This window comes from Littorina saxatilis, linkage group LG16, assembly GCF_037325665.1.
Source record: "Littorina saxatilis isolate snail1 linkage group LG16, US_GU_Lsax_2.0, whole genome shotgun sequence".
Lineage (NCBI taxonomy): Eukaryota > Metazoa > Mollusca > Gastropoda > Littorinimorpha > Littorinidae > Littorina > Littorina saxatilis.
In genome coordinates this window covers 19,955,143-19,981,162 of record NC_090260.1, presented here as the reverse complement: position 1 = coordinate 19,981,162, position 26,020 = coordinate 19,955,143, and the positions used below count along the sequence as shown (strand labels likewise).

At 40.6% G+C, this 26,020-nt stretch overlaps 3 protein-coding genes and 1 long non-coding RNA gene across 7 annotated transcripts in view; 2 read left to right on the top strand and 2 right to left on the bottom strand.

Annotated features, from left to right (window-relative positions):
- The window catches only part of LOC138951510 (lysM and putative peptidoglycan-binding domain-containing protein 1-like), a 333,283-nt gene that overhangs the window by 146,139 nt on the left and 161,124 nt on the right, over positions 1–26,020 (bottom strand). The gene's annotated exons all lie outside the window — the stretch shown is intronic.
- LOC138951533 (uncharacterized) lies at positions 1,286–3,293 on the top strand. The gene is made up of 2 exons (XR_011451151.1): positions 1,286–1,508; positions 2,231–3,293. It is a non-coding gene; the product is annotated as an uncharacterized lncRNA (long non-coding RNA).
- LOC138951497 (dnaJ homolog subfamily A member 1-like) lies at positions 4,838–15,553 on the bottom strand. 2 transcript variants are annotated; one of them, XM_070323103.1, is made up of 6 exons: positions 15,428–15,553; positions 14,051–14,236; positions 12,446–12,746; positions 9,606–9,833; positions 8,846–9,076; positions 4,838–7,831 (listed from the first exon to the last, which is right to left on the bottom strand). In XM_070323103.1, exons 2-6 carry the CDS (start codon positions 14,186–14,188, stop codon positions 7,506–7,508), a joined length of 1,224 nt encoding a protein of 407 aa, XP_070179204.1. In that variant the 5' UTR covers positions 14,189–14,236; positions 15,428–15,553; the 3' UTR covers positions 4,838–7,505. The 2 variants fall into 2 exon arrangements, with proteins under 2 accessions (XP_070179204.1, XP_070179203.1); XM_070323102.1 differs by having other exon boundaries at positions 15,342–15,511.
- Positions 17,498–26,020, top strand: part of LOC138951511 (transmembrane emp24 domain-containing protein 3-like) — a 29,865-nt gene continuing 21,342 nt past the window's right edge. For 2 of the 3 annotated variants that reach the window (XR_011451131.1, XM_070323120.1), the window contains exons 1-2: positions 17,507–17,825; positions 19,750–19,998. Coding sequence is in view for 1 of the 3 variants with exons in the window: in XM_070323120.1 (XP_070179221.1) it covers positions 17,676–17,825; positions 19,750–19,998 (399 nt within the window). In the remaining 2 variants the exon portion in view is untranslated. Of the gene's footprint in view, positions 17,826–19,749; positions 19,999–26,020 lie in introns of all 3 variants that reach the window. The other variant, XR_011451130.1, reaches the window with a different exon arrangement.

Genomic DNA, 26,020 nt, shown 5'->3' with positions numbered 1-26,020 from the left:
TTATGCTGCGCAAAACTGGACCCGAAAAATGCGAAACTCGGCCGATCAAAAGCCTGAAGAGGTTGCGATCTCGGCTCGCTCAAAGCAAAGTGATTTCGAACTAAAATGTTCATATCTCGCGAACTACTGCACCGATTTAAATAAAACAAATTGCTATGTGCTCAGAATTTTGATCTCTTTAAAATGGTGTGTTTCTTGTCATTCAACCATTAATTTCAAAATGTCATGTTATTGCCACAGCTATCAGTCTATGTCCCATGTATTTAGCTACTAGCTTTGTCCTCAAATGACGCCCAACATTTCTCAACTAAAATGACCATATCTCGAGAACTACTGCACCGATTTAAATAAAACAAATTGCTATGTGCTCAGAATTTTGATCTCTTTAAAATGGTGTGTTTTTTGTCATTCAACCATTAATATCAAAATTTCATGTGTCATTGATAGTAGTTGACGATGTTGATGTAGCCAACTTCTGGCAAATCGTCTGGATTCACAGACCACGATCGTTTTGGAATTTCATACGGGTCAACGCTGTCAACATCAACAATTTTCTCGAAATATCTGCGTTTAGCTTCTGGCATCAAGCCATCAACATACCATTTCGCATTGTGGGTACCAACACACACAGCTTGGGCTTCACTGTATCGTCCATCTTGGATACCGTAAACAAGGGAAGTAACTCCTGTCTGACCGAAAGTACTTTCGGGACTATTAACTTATAAGGCGCGTTTTTTTCATCGTTAATCGTGTTGAATCGTGTAAAACGATATTTTTTTTTTGATATGGGGGTGCGCCGTATATTATATATAGAAAGGTGCGCCCTATAGTCCCGAAAGTACGATAAATTATAATGTTGCTTCAGTTGATATTGTTCGTCTGACATCAAACTGCCCTATTTGAAACATTCTTAGACATTGTTTTTTATCATGCCTGTTGACTCTGAATTCGATTAAAAAAAAGCTTGTTTTAGTTGTCTTTAGCCGTCTTTAGTTGTCTTTAGCCGTCTTTAGCTGTCTTTAGTTGTCTTTTCGCCCCTTACCTCTCGGCGTCTCGCGCCGATCTTTCGATTGCATCAAGGATTTCATTATTATCTTGCGTTGGGGTCTCCTCTCGGTTGGGAACAGCATCTCTCATCATCTGATCGACTTGTTGGTTACGAGTGCCTGACCTTTTCGAAGATTGCGATGGATGTGGCATGTTTGTGATTAAAATCGATTGGGATCTGAAACCTTGGGCCTCCTTACTCCTCAGCCGCCATAACCGGAAGTCCAATTGTGCGTGTTTTAATGTCGGAGAAAAAAACAAATAAATTTGTTTTATCATGCATAGGGCATTTTCAGATTTTAATGTGCCTGTGGAACATGGCACTTTAATAATCTGAACCCTGCTCACCTATCTCCTGAACCCTGTGGTACATCATTTATCGAAAGAAGAAGGCGCAGTTAAGATGAACCACTTCCGCCTGTGGTCGAACCTTGCATGGGGCTGTGTCTGTACATGATCATGTAATTTCTCTTGATGTTGCCGAAGTCTGTGCAGTGTGTGTGCATGTATTAACCCCTTCACTGCCCACCCCGTAGGTAATACGTGGTCATTTTCAGTTTGTCGTACGCCCATAATCATACGTGGGATTTGTGTCAACAACATTTCAGGACATTTTCTGAAAACTAAATGGGAGGTAACCACTGTCCAACAACTTGTAGGGGTTCTAAACACAGTTCTTTCCCATAGACCGTTCGGATAAGTTGCTAAAGTTGCTACCACGTGTTGAAAACGCTGTTATACTGTGGCAGTGAAGGGGTTAACATCGAATGTGCATCCACATGAATGCGCATGCTTGTTTGGTTTTGCGTTTAAAAAAATTTTTTTTTTTTTTTTTACATATTACTGTGTGTTTTGTTTTGATCATTTATTTGTGGCATACCCCCTGAGGAAATGACGTCATAATTATATATACTAAAAGAAGAGTGAACATTTTAAGATTCATTCAATGTGACAACGAAGCTCACTCGAGGCTAAATCTTGATATTGCCCAATTGGTTTTTTCCACAAATGTTTAGTGCACTCACTAAAACCAAAAAATGTGAACATTTAGAGAGTCATGATATGTTGACAACGAAGCTCACACAGGCCTGAATCTGGACATTCCCTAATCATTTTTTGTAACAAAGGTTTTATGTAATCGGCACGACAGTAAAGTTATTAACTCATTTCATATTTTTGCCAGGTCGCTGAAGTGGACGAAGATATCACTGGCGCTCAGACCAAGTTCATGGCAGCATTGAGCAAGGACACAGGTGACCTCTCTGTTCGGCGAGCTGCAGCAAGCCTTGGATGCTCAACACCAGAAAATCAACACAGACCTCCAGCGCATGGAGCATGCCTATCTCACCGAGCGGAACAACTCTCGAGCGAGTCTGGACGGGTACCGAGCACAGCTGTCTGCTCACACGAAGATCGTTAACAGGCTTGTTTCAGCGTCTGACAACTCGCTGCTAGGTATGCTGGCAAAGCTGAACTTGTGACTGGACAATCTGGAGAAACAGAGTCCTTTATGTTTAGACAATCTCAAGATGCAGGCAAGGACAGTAGACAAATTTTGTTTTGATAAACAGTTTCTTTGGGGCGGGGATGTAGCTCAGTCGGTAGCGCGCTGGATCTGTATCCAGTTGGCCGCTGTCAGCGTGAGTTCGTCCCCACGTTCGGCGAGAGATTTATTTCTCAGAGTCAACTTTGTGTGAAGACTCTTCTCGGTGTCCGAACACCCCCGTGTGTACACGCAAGCACAAGACCAAGTGCGCACGAAAAAGATCCTGTAATCCATGTCAGAGTACGGTGGGTTATAGAAACACGAAAATAGCCAGCATGCTTCCTCCGAAAACGGCGTATGGCTGCCTAAATGGCGGGGTAAAAAACGGTCATACACGTAAAATTCCACTCGTGCAAAAAACACGAGTGTACGTGGGAGTTTCAGCCCACGAACGCAAAAGAAGAAGAAGAACAGTTTCTTTGTCAGCTGTTAAAGATAGTTGATTTGTATCATCTTTATCAATGGCCTAGTGGATAAGACTACCTAAACAGAATGTTGTGGGTTCGAATCCCGGCCCGGCGAAGGTTAAACAATCAATCACATTTGTGTGATGCAAGAAAGCCGTGCGTGTGTGAAAACCGAGAGCTGCAGTCGCCCTGGGTGGTTCACATGTAGCTATGCAATGTAGGAGACAAGGAATAAAAGGAAAAGTTTTTGTGTATTTTCTTTTCAATTTTATCTAGAATATTTTGTGAATAAACTAACTTTCTTTCTTTATTTGGTGTTTAACGTCGTTTTCAACCACGAAGGTTATATCGCGACGGGGAAAGGGGGGGAGATGGGATAGAGCCACTTGTTAATTGTTTCTTGTTCACAAAAGCACTTACCAAAAAATTGTTCCAGGGGCTTGCAACGTAGTACAATATATTACCTTACTGGGAGAATGCAAGTTTCCAGTATTGTGAATAAAGCTCTGTCATTAATTATTATTGATTATTGATCAGTTGATTATTAATAAATGTTCATGTTATCCTCACCCTAATGCAAGACTGTAGCAGTGCCTGTGTGTGTGTGTGTGTGTGTGTCAGACCTGGGAACCCATACGATTCCGCCATATATGGTACGCATGATTGTCGAGAAGACAATCAGTACAATCAGTGGGAAAAAAATACGAGAAAAATTCCTTGACTACTTTTCGTCACAAGCCCATCCAGTATTTTGACACATGCTTACAGTTTTTGTCAGTAAACGTTGAAAAAAGCATTTGTTTTAAATGTACAGGTAAACTTAATTAACAATATGACGGACGCGTGTGAAGCACGTTTTAATCATGGATGTTCAAATGCTGTGTGGAGTACGCTCATTTTTCTGTAAATACACCAAGTTTGTTTGAGAATACTCAAAGTGCAAAACAGGGGTTTCCAGGTCTGGTGTGTGTAAGAGAGAATACTAAAATACACATTTAGTGTGTAAATGGCAAAAAGTCATCATGACAAAACTTTTTTTTTCTTCTATTTTTATTCATTCACATATCTTTGAGAGAAGAAAAGAATGAAAACACTGTCACTTACATGTTCACACATTGAAAATAATTTAAAATTGGTCTTAACAATACAGTAAACCCTCACTTACTTAAAGTGTACTGAATCGATATTCTTTTACATTAAAACAAGTTCTATTCAAGAGCAATGAATATCATCGTATGAAAGAAATGTTCTATGAAATGAGCAACACTTTCGATTTTAAGGATGTACACTGTATGAAAATCTAAGATGATGCAAACTGATGGACACAAAATTTCAGATTTTTCAGTCTTCATGTATTATAGAAGGCCCATGTCTGCAGTTCTGCTAGATGTGAAAATATTGCCACAAAATGTAGTTTCCCTTTAACTATCTTACCTGAATGATCAGTCACAGTCAGAATGAATATGAATATTCGCTACCTAGCTGTTAAGACTTTTCTGAACTTGTGCAAGATATTTCTTTCAGCTATCAAAAGTATGCAAGTAAAACCTACAACCTTGTCAACACAAGCGTAGCAGAACAGCAACATGTCAAAGAATGTGTAGTCAACAATAAACAAAGAATCATTGTGTATCAATCATCCTCACACGTAATAATTTATATGTCAGAACACCAAAATACAGTACAAGCACCTCATGTTCAAAGGAAACTTTTTACTTTTTTAAAATTTTTTTTACAAAACCACAGACATAGGTGGAACATGTAACTCATGTGGATGCACTGACTTATATACGTTTTGCAAGGTACAGGCAAAACAGTTTTGTTTCTGGGGGGGGGGGGGGGGGGGGGGGGGGGGGAAATTATCTTTAAACACCCCTTCCCCTTCCACTGGATGAAAATGATGAACATTATCATTGCATCAGTGACACACACAGATTTTCCCCCCTATTTTCTTATTCTCAGATGTTATATTCCACACTATTATTATCGCACATCTTCTTCTTGTCGTTCGCCAATGTTAAACAGGCATGGGAATTGAAAATTGTAAAAAAGGCGGAAAATTTATAACTGAAGACGCGAAGCGTCAAGTCGACGGCGCGAAGCGCCTAGCCATACTAGGGGGGGTCCGGGGGCATGCCCCCCCGGAAATGTTTTTTCTCCAAAGAACCCAGATGATGCAATCTGGTGTCATCTGAGCTCCAAGTTTGCCATTAAATTCTGTTTTTAGAATCAGAGTTTTTAGTACAAAAATGTACCAATTTTTGCTTTTTTGAAAAAGAAAAAAAAATAAATACATGTATTATATGGTTTAAATTTGTAAATAAAATGATCTGTTGAGACAAACAGGAAAATGTAACTTGTAACACAATCTGTGCAATCTGGTTTACTTTCAAACATAAAAGTTCAATAACTGTAGCAGTGCGTAAACAAAGTACGGAAAGTTTTCGCGGGCTTTTGCGCAAAGGCCAAAGTAACCGGTGCTTTTTTTGTGTGCCTCCCCCCTTTATTTTTTCGGCGGACACTTTTGCATTTTCGGCGGAACAAAAAAAAAATTCGGCGGAAATCCGCCGTTCGGCGGACAATTCCCATGCCTGGTTAAACTTGGAGTACATTATCGCACATCTATTCGGATGTTCTCCATACTGACTTAAACAACACACATTTCTTTCAGTTAAACTGATTTGCCCTAAGCAAAGAACTTGTGTGGAGAATGTTCACACTTCTTTCAAGGCAGTACTGCTTTCAATTTTGGAATGCCTTTTCCCCCTGCAATGAGTCGGTGGAAACTAAATCAACACTCGATAAGATACGCTGTAAAGAACACATACATTAAAAAAACAAAATGTACAAATACCTGGGCACAAACATTTCCTTTGTTGTAAAAAGACACACCAATGCGTACGTAATGCATTCAACTTACAAAGTACAAACTTTCACTCAACACTCTTTTGGGCATGATAAAACAGAATAAAGCACAGTAAGTTGACCATATTCTGAGTGAAAAAAACCCGAAACACTGTTCGTGAGATAAATAAAGGGCATTTACTTCCAAAAATCATGTCTACGTACATTTGTTCATACTTTGTTTTACCCTAGTTGCTTACAGAAGTACACTGTTTCTTTCTTTATTTGGTGTTTAACGTCGTTTTCAACCACGAAGGTTATATCGCGACGGGGAAAGGGGGGAGATGGGATAGAGCCACTTGTCAATTGTTTCATGTTCACAAAAGCACTAATCAAAAATGTGCTCCAGGGGCTTGCAACGTAGTACAACATATTACCTTACTGGGAGAATGCAAGTTTCCAGTACAAAGGACTTAACATTTCTTACATACTGCTTGACTAAAATCTGTACAAAAATTGACTATATTCTATACAAGAAACACTTAACAAGGGTAAAAGGAGAAACAGAATCCGTTAGTCGCCTCTTACGACATGCTGGGGAGCATCGGGTAAATTCTTCCCCCTAACCCGCGGGGGGTATTTCTTCACTTCACATTTGCTCGACTTTTCAGTGTATATAAACCAACATTTATTTCTGTTTACTTCACATTTGTTTCTTTTATCTCTTATCCTTTTTCTTATTTCCTTTTCAGTATTCACAAACTGGGGAATATTTTTTGCCTGTTTGGGTGCATATGGGAAAGCCAGAATTCCTAAAAACAGATAAGTTCCGGGACCAGTGTGCCAGATGAAAATAGGGTCTGAAACAAGAGCCCAGAAAAGTTAAGGTAGAGCTTTTAGGCCTCACATGCACTTATGTCTAATGTTCCATGTGCCCTTTTCATCTGCTACTTTTTCACTTGCTCATCTTTTATGTTCTGCTTTGGCAGGGCTGGACATCTTGAACTTGGTGGCTTCCTAAGCTAAGTTGCAATTTTACTTGTGGAGCTACTTTTGTGAAATGTTACTGCGCAGAGAAACACACAATCAAAACAAGAACTCGGAGAAAAGAGAATGTTTAAAGGCAAGTTTTGATTAAGATAGTGATCAAAACACAAAGTTCAACGCACACGTCAGAAACATCTGAAGCAGACGAAAAAGAAGCCAAAAGACAAAAAGAAAGGCAGCATCGCAACAGTGGAGACAATCACGTTTCACAGTGGTCTGAAACGGAAGAAAGACGCACAGGACAGGAGAGTCTGCGTCAGTTCAGTGGAACCCGGACCCCTTTTAAGGACCCCAAACTTGACCCCTTTTAAGGACCCCAAACTTGACCCCTTTTAAGGACCCCAAACTTGACCCCTTTTAAGACCCCAAACTTTAAGACTTCCACCCTTTTATTAAGACCTGGGTTTTTTTGGCAGCTTTTCCGCTCTGAATGTCTATAAATCGACCTCCGCTTTGAGACTCCAACCTTTTCAAGGCATGACGATCTCGGATCTTAATAAAAACGGGGGGTTCCACAAACAACTCTTGGACACCTTGCACACACATCTATCTGGCGACAACCTACACAGTCTTACAGTCCTTCATAGGTGTTCCCACCAGTTAGTCCACAGTCATTAATGCGAGGCGCACTGCACCCTCTGCCCGCCTGGCTGATCGTCGTCAGAATCGTACGCCTCTCCCCTTCGGTGCAGGCCACCACGACCTCTGTCCTCGCTGGGGTCGTAGGCCAACAGGGTCACGTGTTCCGAACCGTCTGGAATTATCTCCTCCTCTCTGGGCGGAAGGCAGGTCTCAAGCGTGGCAATCTTGGCGGGGTCGATTTTGTCCGGGAACTTGACGTTGAACTGAACGATGAGGCGACCCTTCTCGAAGGGGTCGCGGTAGACGGGCATGCCCTCCCCCATCACGCACTTGATGGCTCTGTCAGCTACCACCTCCCCTGGAAAAGTTTGGAAAAGAGGATGCTTTACAAATTACAGGCCACATTCTGTGCATGATCAAAATTATTCAACTCCAAAGCTAGAACACGAGAACCAAACACCCATAGAGGAAAAGAACAGAATCTGAAGCAGTACACAGAAGTGTTTTATCTCAGTTACTTGTATGCTTTGTATGCTCGTTTAATTTGTGCTGGTTCGTTTCAGAATAAATTTGTAAAGCACCTGGTCAATTAATGGGACTCTCGCTATAGAAAAGTTATTTCTTCTTCTTATTATTATTATTATTATTATTAAGTGTTGTGTCAATGTGTGCGGCTTTAAGTGTGTCAACCTTGATGAATTTCATTGCAAGACAGCTACACAAACTGTCCTCCACCAAAAAATGATCAGACACCTTTATTTATTTCATTGTTTTTTAAGAAAACAAAGTTTTCACAAGCTGAAAAGGCCAGTCAGTTTGTTATACACCTGAACATTTATGTCACTGTCCATGCAAAATCAGATTGACTGATTTCACACACACATACTACTACAGGGTTCAGCCTGGAAAAAAAGGCAGTGCTGGAAAGCCAACTGTACACAGGGAGGAATAGAAGTTTGTAATCTCGATGAGCCATTTGATTCGCTGAAGCATGAAGGGAATTCTTACAGGTCATTTTCATATTTAATGCACAAAACCAAACCCAGCTCCAGTGGTATCTGCCATGTGTGGCCCCTCCAATGAGAGGACACCTCCCTTAAAAGGACACCTTCTGAGGTCCCTTTGTCTATTATCTCTATCAAAATATACCTGTTATGACAGGCCACCTGCAATATAGGGACACTGCTGATCCCAAGGGTGTCCTTTCATCGCAGGTACCACTCTACCAGCATAATCACTCATTCATCCTGAAACTTCTGTGGTCACAACTACAAACCAAGCACACACACACACACACACACACACACACACACACACACACACACACACACACACACACACACACAAAAGAAAGCCAGCCAACAAAACCTACCAGGTAGACATGTGATAACAAGCGAACGGCCGTCCAGTGTCTTGATGGTTTTCTGGAAGCCGCACAGAGCCTCCACCAGCTGGAGCTCTTTGTGGGTGATCAGGTCGGTGCCACGGCGATGGAACTGGGGGTGCTCTTTCTCGTCCAGGACAATGACGATGTCGCCCGGCTCCAAGCCGGGTTCCTGGTCCCCTTCCCCTGAGAAACGAATCTGTTGCCCGTCCTTCATGCCTGCACAAAACACGATACAAGGAGTCAGCACAGATGCAGCTTTATCCTACATACGTGCGAGATACCACTCATGACACAACACATGGGTGTTACTGGGAAAAATCAAAAAACCTGAAAGGCAGGGGTCCAAAATGCTCAAGTTTGAAAGAAAGTTTCTGGACACCGACGAAACCAAATCATAATAAGCAAGATGGCGGCAAATCCAAGGGAGCGAACCGAGAAAGCACGCGAACCGGTGTCAAAAGTCGGATCGGAACCGCTGCTCGTTATTTCAACTTAGCAAAACGAAGCTTTTTTTTTTGCTTTTTTTTTTGAAAACCTGGAAAACCGGAATTTCCGGCTTCAGATTTTTTCAAAAACCGGAAATCCGGCAAAAGCCGGAAGAGTAACACCCATGCACAACAATATCGTTCACCACAGTTCATGTGAATGAGGCCATGTAAAACTAGTCTGGCGAACAATACATCAACTCTCCTGATCACCCACAAAGAGCTCCACAAAGAGTTATCTGTGAGCGTTGATGACCCACCTTTGTCGATGTGCACCTCCAGTATCTTGCGCTCCTTGACGATCTTCTGGCCAACACAGGTCTTGCAGCGTAGCTTAGGGTCGATGCACTCGCCCTCCCCGCGACACTCGTGGCACATGGACTGAATCTGTTGCACCATGCCCGGCCCAAGCTGCTGGACTCGAACCTGCATCCCTGTGCCGCGGCAGTTGGTGCACTTGGTCACTGCGCCCTCTTTGCCGCCACGACCTGCACAATGTAGGAGGGAGAGATCAGCCAACCTGAACGTGATTGTTATTAAGCCTACCCCCTGAGAAGTTTAATGTATTGTCAGGAAATTTGCTATGGAAGAGAGAGAAATTTTAAGTTTTACGCCCTCGGGTGTTACCCTGCCTTTAGAGGAGATACCCAGTTAAATGCGCATTTAGGTGTAACCAGCCACCTGCCCTAATGGCAGAATGACATGGGGGGTGGGACATGGATACCGCCTTTGAATCTGCCAACAAAGTTGTCCCTGTCTGTCCTGGCCTGGATTCGAACCCGCAACCCTAGAATCAGTCCAGTGCTCTACCACCTGAGCTACCCGGGACCCCATTTGCTATGGAATCAGGTGTCCCAAATGTATTGTTTTTCTTGCTATATCTCCTCGACTTGTACTTACTATAGTTCCTTCTTGAACAAAATTGCAAACTCTATCAGGAAATAAGTGTCCAAAACAGGAAATCCTGATTTTCTGCTGGAAAGTTTTATAATTAATTATTACATGCAGTTAAAGAGTCTTACATAATCTGAGTTTCCTTTTTACATGTAGTCAAGTTTTAACTAAATGTTTTAACGTAGAGGGGGGAATAGAGACGAGGGTCGTGGTGTGTGTGTGTGTCTGTCTGTGTGTGTGTAGAGCGATTCAGAGAAAACTACTGGACCGATCTTCATGAAACTTGACATGAGAGATCCTGAGTATGGTATCTCCAGACGTTTTTTTCATTTTTTTGATAAATGAGACAATGACAAAAGGTGACGTTTTCATGTCAGTATGTCCCAAATGACATCACCAGTACATTTTTCATTCTATCTAATCTGTTTTCGTTCTATTTTTTCTAATAACATGCGTTAACAATTGATTGCCAACTGGAATGGAAGAGCACAAAAAGTGTAACTTGATATGTAGTTTCTCTAGAGGGAAAAACATCTTCCACTTTCATGTCAGTGTGTCCCATGCAACATACATTTGCCAAACAGCTATGTGTAAGTAGATTATTTGTTAGTGGTATAGAAAATACTGATCAACAATCAAAGTCAGTGTTCACATTCATTTTCTACCTATTTCTTATTTGTTTATTCTTTTGGCAATGGTGAAATGTCAGCAATCGTGTGTCATTCGGGACAGTAGACATGACACCTGACCTTTTGTCACTGTCTCAAATGTCTTTGATGACGTCATATCTGGCTTTTCGTGAAAGTTGAGGCGGCACCGTCACGCTCTCATTTTTCAACCAAATTGGTTGAAATTTTGGTCAAGTAATCTTCGACGAAGCCCGGACTTTGGTATTGCATTTCAGCTTGGAGGCATAAAATTTGTCATGTTTACTCTTAAAATGTGATCACAATTAACGAAAATAGATTAATTAGTCTTCCGATTAAAATTTAAGAAATCGATCCAAAAATGATTTCATCTTATTCTTTATCATTTCCTGATTCCAAAAACATATAGATATGATAGGTTGTATTCAAAACAAGCTCACAAAGTAAACAAGAATACAGAAAAGCGCGCTTTCCTGCTTAGCACAATACGCTACCGCGCTAATCTGGCGTGTCAATATCACTACGTTTTGTACGTGGGAGGTGAGCGATTTCCTTCACGCGGGGATTGACGAAGCTGTACTGTCTTGGTGAAAAAATACAGTGCGTTCAGTTTCATTCCGTGAGTTCGACAGCTTGACTAAATGTAGTAATTTCGCCTTACGCGACTTGGTTTTGCTTCAGTTTTCATAACAGTCCCACACAATAGACGATTTTCAAAAATAACTCTGTCGGGTTTGTATAGGCTGTGGAAGAGTTATGGAGTTTTGTTGCAAAAGGCAGACACACAATGAGAGGATCAATCACTACCAAGGGGTGTGCCGGAAACAAGTGGAGACACGCACACGTTTCAAACACACCCCTCGCTAGTGATTGGTCCTTTCATTGTTTGTCTGAGGTTTTGCAAGAAAAGGTCACTCTCCCACAATTCACACAAACCCGACAGTTATTTTCGGAATTCGTCTATTGTCATTATTTTATCAAGATCGTTACATATGAACCTAAAGAACCACTGATTTGAGGCTGGAGTCAGCTTTGTAATACCTTTACTGCTTCTCAAAATGTTCGGATAAATAAACAATGCGGAAGTCTTGCTAGTCCCTCCCCCCTAGAGTGGATTATTGGTAGATTTCTCTTTTGTCTATCTGTATTGCTGTAAGGAGACAGTCCCAAGCGCAGGCGTTATAGTACGATATCAACAACCACACATCCCCCAACTCAACTCAACTCAAATTTTATTGGCTTCAATTTTCATAGAAGAATTTGTCTTGCGCTTGGGAGAAAGTAAGAGTATAACATATAAAAACAGCATTCATATCACATTTCATGTATCACACACAGTAATCACTAGTATAAGCCTACAATTATCACATTTGTACCTGTATCATACATGCAAATAAATAGTATCACATTTCCACGTATCACACACAATATATACATTACATAACATACAGCAAGCTTCCATCTCCCGCCCCCCCCCCCCCCCCCCTCCCACACATACATATCCTCGCACGTGCCTCGACTCCATACAAATGACATCATCAGTCCATTAACTCACTCACCTTCACATTTAGAGCAGATGACGTTCTTCTGCAGCGCCAGTTTACGCGTGGCGCCGTTGTACATGTCTTCCAGGTTGATCTTCAACTGGTGCACAACGTCCTTGCCCCGACGTGGACCTTGCTGCCGACGACCGCCCCCACCACCACCCCCAAAGAACATGTCGAAAATGTCCATGGGAGAGTGGAAGTCCATTCCTGAGCCAGATCCTCCGCCCTTGATGGCCTCTTCGCCGCCACGGTCGTAAACCTCGCGCTTCTTGGCATCTGCCAGCACTTCGTACGCCTGGCTGATCTCCTTGAACTGCAATCGATGAAAACCAACCATGCATGGTTTAGCTGTACAGTGGAAGCCACCTTTTAAGACCAACACAAATCTGAGAAAAATCGGGTCTTACAATGGGGGTAGTTAGAGAGGTTGTGAACAGAAAGTCTAAGAAAACAAGGTCTTAAAAAGAGAGGGAGTTCTAATTTTGGGGGGGGGGGTTTCCACTGCAATGGTTCAAGGGGACCTCTGTGTGTGAGAGTGTGTGTGTGTGTGTCATCTATACATCTATACATGTGCATTTGTGCGTGCATCTGTATTTGACTTGTAAGTTTAAAAAAATTTTTAAACACCCGGGAAAAAAGCTAGCTTACTTTCCCATGAAGCAACAATACAATGACAGCAAGTTGTAAACAGAAGACACAAGATATGCAAAAAACTAATGAGTAAAACCTTAATCAACTTCAAATAAGGACAAAAGCCTGGTTTTCAAAACTGCAAACAGGCATAGTGTGACTATTGAGTATTGGTTACACAAATAATGAATAATAACTTAAAACTTTGATGTTTCGTTGTTTGCCGACTGCTGATGTCAAGAGTCAGTCTGATAAAACAGTCAAAACTACAGAATACCATGCTACAATAACAACAACACCCAGACACTTTTCGATTTAACAGCAAGAAACTTCTTCACTTTCCGTAACGTCTTCACATCGATTGACCGCAAACTCCTAGTCCTGTCCTAACCAGTGCAAAGTTTCTCTCTTTGTCAAGTTTGTGCCTGCAGGAACACATGCAGTGATGCATACGCAATAGACCCTTGCCCCCCCCCCCCCCCCCCAAAAAAAAGTGTGGTTAAGGTAACATAGCCCAAAAAAATAGGGTAGGAAGGTAGGCAATCACTTTTTTGTTTTTTTAACTTTTTTTTCTAATGTGTACAAATTAAACCTACTTGACAGGGAAATAAGTGTGCGACTCGAGCGCTTTCGCTTTCATTGCGTTTTCTGCACTCGTTTTCTTGGTTTTTTTTGTGTGTTTTCTGACAAATGTAATAAAAAGTTAGGGTCGGCCCCTAAAAATAGGGTAGGTCGGGTTACCGTAACCACAGCTATTTTCTTTTTAGGCCCTATCAGTATTCCAAGCTCTCGTAAACTTCAGAGCACAAGCAAAGCATGTGGTACAGCGATCTGAATTCTCATGCGAGCTGCAAAAGCCGAGGTTTAAGGTTCTCGCGATGTTCAAAGCATTTAACAAAGAGCATGTTTCACCGATATCTCGCAAGAGCTGCTCAAATACTGAAAAGGTTTTGTTTTTTCTCGCAGTCTCGTAGTTGCAGCACTTACCTTTTCTTCTGCCTCTTCGCCGGGATTTTTGTCAGGGTGATATTTGAGGGCCATCTTGCGGTATGCTTTCTTCAGATCAGACTCGGAAGCAGTTGGGGGAACCCCCAAAATATCGTAATACTTTGTTTCCTTCACCATCTTGCTGACAGTTCTTTATCACAGCTCCAATTATCACAGACGTAGTTCCTGAGAAAATAACCACACACAAGAAATACAAAATGATGGGTTTATTACATCAAAAAGGTAAATGAGACAATGACAAAAGGTGACGTTTTCATGTCAGTATGTCCCAAATGACATCACCAGTACATTTTTCATTCTATCTAATCTGTTTTCGTTCTATTTTTTCTTATAACATGCGTTAACAATTGATTGCCAACTGGAATGGAAGAGCACAAAAAGTGTAACTTGATATGTAGTTTTTCTAGAGGGAAACAAATCTTCCACTTTCATGTCAGTGTGTCCCATGCAACATACATTTGCCAAACAGCTATGTGTAAGTAGATTATTTGTTAGTGGTATAGAAAATACTGATCACCAATTAAAGTCAGTTTTCACATTCATTTTCTACCTATTTCTTATTTGTTTATTCTTTTGGCAATGGTGAAATGTCAGCAATCATGTGTCATTCGGGACAGTAGACATGACACCTGACCTTTTGTCACTGTCTCAAATACAGTATGCATAATATGGTCAATGGTGGCTTGATGTGAATGACACTTTGAAAGTCTGACCTTGAAGTTGAATTTACCAAGCTTTACAAATACAACACTGGGTGGGAATTCCCCTTTTGTGATGATAGTTTATAGTTATAACTTATAGTTAACTGTATTTCTAATGTTAGTATAACTGAATTGTAATTCAGTGAATGTGAATCTCTCTCTCTCTCTCTCTCTCTCTCTCTCTCTCTCTCTCTCTCTCTCTCTTGTTAAATAAAGTTCAAATCAATTCAATTCAATTCTCTCTCTCTCTCACACACACACACACACACACATAAACATGTGATGTTAATTATATCATCTGTAGGCCTACATGCTTAAGTTTGGTAGCGCAAAGTAGTGCAAGTCCGCGTGCGGACGCGTAGTATTTAGTCAGACCCTCTCTTTTCAACGTGTGTATGTGTGACACAATAAAAAACCGTGACTGCGCATTCTTCAAAGTACACAGGTCTGCTAAAAAACAGAGATTAACGAACAATGACAACCGAATTTTGATGAATAATCACTGAATCAGAATCACTTCCCCGTCAAAGTCGATGGTTGGTTGAAACTTAGCAACAATCGGACCTTACCTTTGATCAGTTGGGAGTGAAAAGAGTAAAACGTTATCCTCAGTGTAGCGCAATAAGCAACAATGTGTAACGCGTATTCGACTTACTTCAACTGAGTGCAGGTATTTGTTCGACCCAATATCCAAGCAACAGACGATTCGAGTCGGTCTTTCACCGTTCGCCTCGTGTTCTCGAGAATTTTCTAAGATACACAATTATGGGTGACGTAATTTTTTGTCGCCTCGACAAAATGAATGACGTTTTACGCAGAGTTTCTTAGAGTCACCGTCTATAATGACTACCTCCTCGAGTGCCAAGACTTTCAGCACATTGAGCTATAATACAAGATTTCAACAATATACTTGTGACAGGGGAGGCTACCGCTCCTTTCACAGCAGACTCTGCACCCGAGTTGTTGGCCTTTAAGTCAACACCGGTGGGTTGTGGAATTCTGTTTGTGATGGGGTCTGGTGGTTTCCGATTGTCTGTATGTTCATGGTCTTCATGGAAACCTTCGGGTTTGCACAACAGTTTTTATAGGGCTAAGAAATTGGCCCTAACATTTTCAATCCTGTTTGATTGCACTTCGCCTCCCGAGGTGATCGTAGTGTTTCGGCACTCGGTTACATACTAAAAACTGATTTTTTTTCAAGCAGTTGCAGACAAAAATATTCAATTGTGGGCTCTAATATTCATGTCAGTCCAAATCCGAACTAGTGCGCTTCTAGCCATTCCACTTACATATTGCACAGTACGGTTCACCGGTGATAGAGCCATTGGGGTCACACACGGAAAATCTAAAGCGCACATAAAAACTGTGCTCACTTCATCTTGAAAAATTCCCATTTCAGGGCCAAAAGCTTTTATTTTAATATGACCAACAAAATGTCTGCACAAATGTGCACCAATCTTGTTGACAATTATAAAGGTTTTGATGTTCTTGTTCCGATATTTGTTGTATTGTGTTAACTTCCCATTTCTTTTTCTCCAGTCTATGCTGAGACTTTTAAAGTAAAGTATGAACACTTTTTTTTCCAAAAATAAACAGTTAAAAAAGTTATCCCATATCTGGATCTGGATCTTTTACGTTGCAGGAACCACTGTTGGTCATCTTTGCAACGGATCATCGGCGGGAGAGCGCATAGTAATAATAATTTAACTGATACAATAAAAGTCCTGACTTTGGTGGGACAGGTCATATATACAGGCCTGTCGCTTCAATGTCTATTCCACTCTTAGTGGCTTGTTAAAATGATAAAACTACTGAGTCTGTAGGTGATCAGTGTTGGGGCAGCCCTGATGACGGTAGTCTCAGCGCTGACTGAGATGCTGCGCTGGCTGGGCTGGGCTGGTCGTGCTGGAAGGTCTGCGTCACCGTGACTCAGCTGATTCCACTCTGCGACTGTCCGTACGAAGAAGGAGTTCTTGCAGGTGGGGATGCGGAAGCCTCGTGTGTTGTTGACAGCCTGCCGCTCGATGATATTGCTGCTTTCATGATACTCCTGGAACCGGCTTGTGGGGATGACTCTCCGTCGTCCGCTAACGGCCTTGCATTGAAAGTGTTACTTGTTTGGGTATTTTTTTTATGCTACATTGTATCTAAATAGCATATCGTCGCTGTAAAGGCAAAGTCTCCTATATGCAATTTTGCAGTTTCGAGAAAAACGAAAAAAAAATCAGTTTCAACGATACCTTAACATTTTTTCTGATTAACGCTGGTACCCTGTGGTTTTTGTCACAGTTTGTCCTAGACTGATTATGTCCCATTCCTTGAGACAACACCCAATAAAGACCAATTGCAATACTAACATTTAAAACAAAAGAATAGCAAATGAAGAAAGAATGCACCCAGAAGAAAATAAGATAAAACCTTTGGGTACAGTGTATTTTTTGCCGTAGGTTGTCAAGTTACACGGTGATTTGTTTAGTGCATAAACAAATTTGCGATTGGAAATGGGACTTTTGTTCCAGAAATAACACTTTCCGGATAATATTTCAAGTTTAACTTTACCATGAGCTTAGAAGATGTGAGACTTAGCTGATTAACAGAATAGATAATCAGCTCTACCTTGAAGAAAGTCCATGGATTTTTGAGGATACATGGACATTTTGACAACGAATTGCCACTTCTCATTCTTCAAATTATTATGGTTTTCTGGTCCACATGTAGATCCGGCTTTTCTGATAAGTACAGTTTAGAACTTCCGGCCACGTCTAGGACGCAGCCATCTTTGACAACACAAGCCGGCACGACGCATTTTTGAACGAAGTTTTTTTCACTGGAGTACGCTTCAAAATAGCAAAAAAACGTTTGCATTGATCAGGGTGCGACCAGCCACAATTTGCACTGCCAAAATGGATTTTAGTATATTATTAGTAGTTATAGCAGGCTTTTTAGCTCACGATGTGCTGTGCGGAGAGTTGACTTTCGAACTCCCAGACAACGAGAAAATGTGTTTTCATGAAGAAATCGACAAGGGTGTGGAATCAACGCTAGAATTTCAGGTAATCCATTATTGTTATTGAGACTACGCGCAAAATCCTTGATCTTATTTTTGTTATATATATATATAGCATTGTTATTGTACTCGAAATGCATACATCTTTTTTGTACTGTATGTATACGTACACATTTATCGTTTTGTAAAATTGTTAAAGTTGTAAATTTGGCAGACGATAAAGGCTGAACGGGCACACGTTTGCCACAATGTTCTGAAAGAACTGACCAACACTTATGTGCTGAACGTGCCGGTACTGTAGCAATGCATCCAATTAACCGATAGTCCACAGGTTGTTGATCGAGAAGTGCACTCCCAGTCCCAATCCCATGGTCAACAGCCTCAGGTCAAGAGTACACTAGACGCACACTGGAAAAATCTACCCTCAAAATGTTACCCAGATTGACATAGACCTTTTTTTGTTTGTTACACTTACACCACCAAGCATTACCACCATATCGTGTATTTTTTTCATCAACTTTGGAACGGTGAACTGGCCCTCAACCACTGATCATGTCAAGTCAACAGAGTGCAGACATCCATAATTATTACAATCTGAAGTCCAAATGAGAATTAATTTGCAAAACACTTGAGGTGCCTTGTCACACTCTGGAAAAGCTGGTAACATCGTTACTCATGATTATACAATTGAATTTGAAAAATAGTTATTTTCATTATGCAGCTGTTCCAAATACCAAACCTTTGTCTTGCAATTTTTGAATTGGATTATTTTATTTATTTATTCATTATTGAATTCTTTTCTTTTTTACAGCAGTTCAATAGCTTTGTCTTGCAGTTTTTGAATTTGATCATTTTATTCATTGAATTTTTTTTACGGCAGTTCAACTTTAATAGCTTTGTCTTGCAGTTTTTGAATTTGATTATTTTGTTTATTGATTGATTTTTTTTTACGGCAGTTCAATAGCTTGTTAATGTATAAAGTTGTTTTTCTGTTCGGTTTTATTTTTTTTATTTTTAGATTTTATAAATTTGTGGTAAGTCAATAAGTGTGCAAATGTACAGCACCCCCACAGACAAAAAACAAGTCCGATTTCATATTATCCCTGGGCACGTCCACACCTGTCGGTTTGAATGCGAAAAATGTGATCTACATGTATTCCCCAAACATACTGTGGATTTACGGTACGTGTGAATGTGTGTGTGTGTGTGTTTATCACTTTATGTGTGTGTTCATGTGTTTGGTTGTGTGTGTGTGCGTTTGTTCATTTGTTTGTTTCCCCCCCTCCCTTTTTTTTTCTTCCCCCCCCCCCCTTTTATGAATGTGTATCACTTTTAGTCTAGTGTGCCAGTGCCCATGACATCATCCAACCACTTCTCTCCTCTTTCATTCATTTCCGTTCCTGGAGTTCCTTCCCTTTTTTGCGTGTTTCCCCTCCATTTTCTTTCAAACCTTGTTCGTTCCGTGTTGCGCCTGCTTTTTGTTACATTTAGTCAAGTTTTGACTAAATGTTTTAACATAGAGGGGGGGAATCGAGACGAGGGTCGTGGTGTATGTGTGTGTGTGTAGAGCGATACAGAGTAAACTACTGGACAGATCTTCCTGAATTTTTTCATGAGAGTTCCTGGGTATGATATCCCCAGACTTTTTTTTCTTTTTTTCGATAACTGTCTTTGATGACGTCATATCCGGCATTTTGTATAAGTTGAGGCGGCACTGTCACACCCTCATTTTTCAATCAAATTGATTGAAATTTTGGCCAAGCAATCTTCGACGAAGGCCGGACTTTGGTATTGCATTTCAGCTTGGAGGCTTAAAAATTAATTAATGACTTTGGTCATTAAAAATCTGAAAATTGTAATTACATTTTTTTTAAGTATGCAGTAAAGACATGCTTGTCATGTCTGATCAATGTGGTAGACAACTTGATTGTGCAAATACGTTCATGCATTACCTTGTGTTTGGTGTGCAGGTGGTAATGGGAGGAAACTACGACGTCGACATGGAGCTAACCGCCCCCAACGGTCAGATGCTGTACAAAGACGTCAAAAAGCAGTATGACAGCTTCACCTGGAAAGCCGACTTCAAGGGCGTTTACACCTTCTGCTTCAGCAACGAGTTTTCTACATTCACGCACAAGGTCGTCTACTTTGATCTGCAAGTTGGCGAGGATAAACCTGTGGTGGAGAGCATGGGGGAACACGCTTCAGCCATGACTCTGGTAAGTTGGATGGTGGTGGGAACGCATGTGAACGATAATTGTTTGTTTCTGGTCACTCAGGCCTGAAAGTGGTGAGTATTTTACTCGCCATGGCGAGTGGACACATGTAACTTGCGAGCGGAAATGTTCATCTACTTGCCAAATGCGAGTAAAGTTGCTGAAACAAATGGTTGGTTCGGCTAGTAAAGTTTGCTCTCTGGCTAGTAAATGTTCATAATCACGACCCAAAGGCTAGTACACTATTTGTTTGGCTTTCAGGGCTGTCACTTTAAAGGTACAGTGGAACACCACTTTTCAGACCACACAATTTAAGGAACCCCCCCCCCCCCCATTTTAAGGCCCTCTTTTCTCAGACATTCTGTTCATAGCCTTTGTAAATTTACCCCCTTTTTAAGACTCCCTCCCTCTCAAATTTTTGAGGTCGTAAGAGGGGGGTTCCACTGTATTGACATGTGCAGCCAAGCCTAAGTTTTTCTCGCTTACTGTCTGCAAAATATGATCTGTGTCTTCAGCAGGCCATTGAAAGCAGTGACAAAGCTCTAGCTTTTAGGTAAGACAATGAATTAAGCTATGGTACTTTCACTTTTAAAGGTGTAGCCATTTGACCAGAAACAAACTATTTTCTTCTTCAGCCGCGTCAGTCTTAACAGGTTTTGGTTTTGGCTCACGTAAGTGTAGCCTATGCGATCGTAACTTTGTCTGTCTGTGTGTGCGTGCGTGTGTATGTCTGTGGTAGAAACTCTAACATTTGAAGACGTCACATTACATTGACGTCACATTATGACGTAAGAGGGTTAGACGTCACGCGAAGGAAGTACTGAAAGTCTCGGTCATTATTATTTTGAGCGGGCCGAGACTAGTTGGCAGTCGTGTCCCTGTAAGTAGGCTACATGCAGACAGACAGATCTAGATCTAGTGTCTCGCTTTCTTGCACAGTTTCACCTATGCTCTTTCTGTGTGTGTGTGTGGGTGTGTGTGTGTGTGTGTTACTGTTTGTCGATTTCTTACGTGAGCCTTGATGGCTTCGCCTCTTGTTGTTTGTGGTCTCATTGCGCTAACTCATGTCTACAAAATAAGCATTTAAGACTGTTACTGTCCACAGTTTTAAACTATTTTAAGGGAAATTACTTACTGGCTTCAGAAAAAAAAATCATGGATAACTAAGGTATAGTTTAGTAAACAGCTGTTCCATGAATGTGTGGAGCACCCTGCAGGTGTTTACCCTAGCTTTAACTCATGTCTACAAAATAAGCATTTAAAGACTGTTACTGTCCACAGTTTTAAACTATTTTAAGGGAAATTACTTACTGGCTTCAGAAAAAAAAATCATGGATAACTAAGGTATAGTTTAGTAAACAGCTGTTCCATGAATGTGTGGAGCACCCTGCAGGTGTTTGCCCCAGCTTTAAAAGTGAAATACAAAGGACAAAAACTGTGTGTGAATGGGATCTGTATGCCATAATTATATGTTACTGTTAGCCATAACCAAAAATATTCGTCAGTTTGCACACTTTGATAAAACAATAGCATGCAATTTTCAGATTTTCAACTGGGTTTTTTTCTTCAAAAAAGTTAATCTTGATACTGATAGCAGGACACCTGAGCTGGATGTTGTAAGGGGGTCGGCCCGCTATTACGCGGGGCCGCTATTGCGCGAATCTTTAGGGTTAGGGTTAGATTCGCGCAATAGCGGCCCCGCGCAATAGCGGCCCAGCCCCGTTGTAAGAATACAACCTATTCCTAGTTTAAAAGTAAAACACTTTAATATTGAAGCCAGAATGGTGATGGGTCAAACCGCTTCCTCAGGACAGACACAAAGAGGAGGCACACATTTTGAGCTTGACTATTGTGCATGTTTCCATGTGGAGCCTCACACATTGGTTGATGTTCAAGACGACTTCAACTCAACATGATGTCGATAAAAAAAATGTGTTAGAAAGAACAGATGAGACAAGAAAATGTCCACAAGACACAGGTAGACACATTGCGGCAGACACAGACATGCACTTGGTTTAAACAATTCTTTAGGCCAAAAAAAAAAAAGTCTGTTTACGGTAACCCGACCGACCCTATTTTTTTCGCGCGACCCTAAACTTTTTTTTGGCATTTGGGGGGGGGGGGGGGGGGGGTAAATTGCAAAATAACCTAAAAATATGGTTTTTTGGAGGGAAAAAAAATCCCGACCTACCGACCCTATTTTTTTGGCCTATGTTACCGTAAACAGACCTTTTTTTTTTGGCCTTATTCAATCATTATCCTGACATGGTCTCATTGCGTTAGCACCTCATCGGATGTGTCCAAAGCGAAAGGGAAGTGCATGTGTGTGTGTGGGGGGGGGGGGGGAGAGAGAGAGACTTTGACTTTGAAAGGGAAAAGTTTGTCTTAGTGCGTGCGCTAAAGGTTAGTGAATGGTTTTTTGTAGAAGCTGGTTTTTGAAACATCATGTTCTTTGTGCATTTTTTGTGTGGAAAGTGGTGGTGTACCAATGCAAATTAAGACAAATATGGATGAAACCCTTTTTGTCACCTTACTAATTTTCTTGACATTTTGCTATTTGTCACGCTTTGCATTATAGATGTATCAGATTATTAGCACAGCAGCCCTTTGATTTGTATTTTGTGTACACATATCAGTTGTCACTATTGATTTTTGTGTGGACATAATTTGCAAGAATGTGTTTCACATTTAAGATATTAATGATTTATTAATATTATACATTTTGTATTTGTGTAATATCAGTATTGTTTTAACAATCTGTTCTTTTTTGGATGGACATGCAAGTTTTTCATAAAGTTTTGAAAAATAGGACATTGAAAGAAAGAAAAAAATGTCTTGATGTGATGAAGTGAACTTCGAACAATAGAAGTCATTTTTTTCATGTTCAAGGAGGTTTTTCATCCATTTTTCTTTGTAAGTGAAGGCAGAATTGACATCATTTAAACTCATTAATGGTCTCAGAAAAAAAGTATTGTTGAGATTTCAGTTGTTTTCAGGGAGCTTTAAAGACTGCTGATGTATAACCAGACTCAGACTAAATAAAAATGAAAAGCAAAAGGCACATTGTGCATGTGTACAATAATGAGTATTTTATATGTGAGACCTGCATGTCTGTTAGTGTTAGGTTTGTGTGCAGTGAAATTTGGTTTGCTAAACTCTTTTGTAATAGTAGACACTGTTAGACTTTTAGAGATATTTATGAATAGTATTTGTGCGTTTGAGTTTGAAGGAAAGTTGAAGAAAGCAAGAATTGTCGTTTTGTGCCCTTTGTTCTGGGAGGTTCTTTCACTGATTTAGGGTGAGAAAAACAAGATGATGGCAAAAAAACAGAAACAACAACAACATTTTCAAACTAGCTTGAGCTTGCAGAAGAAACTAGCAATTTCTTACGGTTTTCCTTGTCAGTGTAAAAGCTTTAATTGTTGTCAAAAGAGAAAAGCTGTACATTTCTGTAATTGTTAATGATGCTCATAGTCATACACAGTTCATTTACTGCACCCTAAAGTGGCCTTTTGGAATGGAGATTTTACTTTGAGTGTACACCTGTTATGATATATTAATCTAATATGTATACCTTTTTTTTTAACATCGTACATAATGTACTCTTTATCTTTACTCTTTTTCTATTTTGCTCCACTCACTCTATTACTTTTTGCAAATGTTTGTATTATGCGCCTGCACAAATATAAGATGTAATATCAGATGATAATTGATAGCAGCAGCATTATAGCTGAGATGAGAACGATCTGAATGTTGAGAAGAATTTTGTTTTGGTTGTTATCATCAAGTAAACTTTAAGAATAAGATGTGAAAATTGAAATACTGGTTGCTCAGAATTGTTCTTGATTGTTGATTTTGTAGATATATATATAACATACTGTCTACATTTTCTACTGTGAGACTTACGTATCCATCTCAAAATATAGATATATATCAAGAAGTTTTGGTGGAAGTCTAACTTGCAGAAGTGTGAAGGAACTTCAACTATCCTGAAAGTAGATCTGTGTGAAACTGAAAGTAGATCCTGTCTGAAGTGAACTAATCCTGTCTTTTGATTGGCTTAAATTCAAATTGCATTATTCGGTATCTTTTTATACTCCTGCCTACCACTTTTCAACCTTTTGTGTGATTTTGCATGCCCTCTGCTCTTGGTTTTCACCTCTTTCTTCTTGCTTTTGCTTTTTATTGTAACATTTGGTAATATCAGTAACAGAATGGAGAAGTGTGTTCAATTGTTAACACTTGTTCAATTGTTAACACATTTGTTTGTTTGTTTGCTTAACACCCAGCCGACCACGAAGGGCCATATCAGGGCGGTGCTGCTTTGACATATAACGTGCGCCACACACAAGACAGAAGTCGCAGCACAGGCTTCATGTCTCACCCAGTCACATTATTCTGACACCGGACCAACCAGTCCTAGCACTAACCCCATAATGCCAGACGCTAGGCGGAGCAGCCACTAGATTGCCAATTTTAAAAGTCTTAGGTATGACCCGGCCGGGGTTCGAACCCACGACCTCCCGATCACGGGGCGAACGCCTTACCACTGGGCCACCGTGCCGGTATTGTTAACACAAACACATGGTTTTTGTTCCATGTTTACAAAGTACTTATGTAGTGATTGCAATGGGCAATGCTGGTTCTTAGTAATAGTTCACAGTACAGTGAAAGTGAAACTCCCTGGACTGTGAGCTTGTCTAGTTTTTCACAGAGATGTTCAGATTGTAGTGGTCACTAGTGTGTGCCAAAAGGTCTGATTATCAGTGGTACTGAGACAAGCAATGAGTTACCTAGATAACTGCAAAACATGTAGTGAAAGAAAATAGCTGCTTCAATCTTATTGCACCTGTTTCGAAGAGAGAGAGAGTGAGAGAGGAGTTGGAGAGAGAGAGAGAGAGAGAGAGAAATTATGCATGATAATCAGTCATGGATGTCCTGAGAATGTGAGATGGATTTGTGTATCCTGAGGTGTGTACATTGTATGAAAAAAACCTTTACAGAACATTTGTACAGTGATACCTACAATGTAAGGACCTTCTTATGAGGGGACACCTCCATGAAAGGACACCTGTGGTGTTTTTGACTATCATACCTCGCATAACAGTGTTTGGTCACTTTTAGCTGGGTTTGCAAGGCAGTCTTTTCATCACAGGTACCTACTAGTACTACCACTGTATCACCACAATAACTGAATAAGACTGGAGCATAGCCTAGTGGTTGGCAAGTCAGACTTCTATGTGGAAGGTGCAGGGTTCATATCCTTGCTGCACTAGTAGGGTGGACATTTGTCTCATCTTCCAGGTCAACTTAAATGCAGATCTTCAAGGTCAACTTATATATGCAGATCTTCCAGGTCAACTTATATGCAGACCTGCTATTAAGTACGCATGAAAAAGACCTTGTAGACTTCGGTAGATTATGGAATTTGAAATGACGTGGACAAAAACACCATACACATAAAACCCCACTTGTGCCCACTCCTGTACAAGGAAGTCGCATCCTAGGCCAAAAAAAAAAAGGTCTGTTTACGGTAACCCGACCGACCCTAGTTTTTTCGCGCGACCCTAGACTTTTTTTTTGGCATTTGGAAAAGAAAAAAGAAAAAAAATCTTGTTTTTTTGGCAAAATAACGTAAAAATATGGTTTTTTGGAGAAAAAAAAAATTCCGACCTACCGACCCTATTTTTTTGGCCTATGTTACCGTAAACAGACCTATTTTTTTTTGTGGCCCTATCATTATAAACGCAGAAGTATCACCACAAGAGATGAGAATTGACCCCTGGTATCGACAATCCAATATTTCTGACATGTAGTTCTCCTGACAGAGCAATGACTCTGTGTTTAGGGCGTTGAGACGAATATATATATATTTTTAATCCAGGTCCAACTGAGCTTTTGTCCTTGGAGTCTCAGTCTGGGGACAACACTGATGAATATATTTATATGAGTGTGTGTGTGTGTGTGTGTGGGATGGAAGTTTGTACTCGTGCATGTCTGTTTACTTGTTTTTTTAAAATGTTCG

Bases quoted from the DNA above. Each gene is read 5' to 3' on its own strand.
- LOC138951497 (XM_070323103.1), bottom strand. From the start codon at position 14,188: ATGGTGAAGGAAACAAAGTATTACGATATTTTGGGGGTTCCCCCAACT. The intron at 12,747-14,050 runs GTAAGTGCTGCA...CATCGATTGCAG, and splicing joins GCGAAGAGGCAGAAGAAAAG to TTCAAGGAGATCAGCCAGGC. The intron at 9,077-9,605 runs GTGGGTCATCAA...TGTTTTGTGCAG, and splicing joins GGAGGTGCACATCGACAAAG to GCATGAAGGACGGGCAACAG.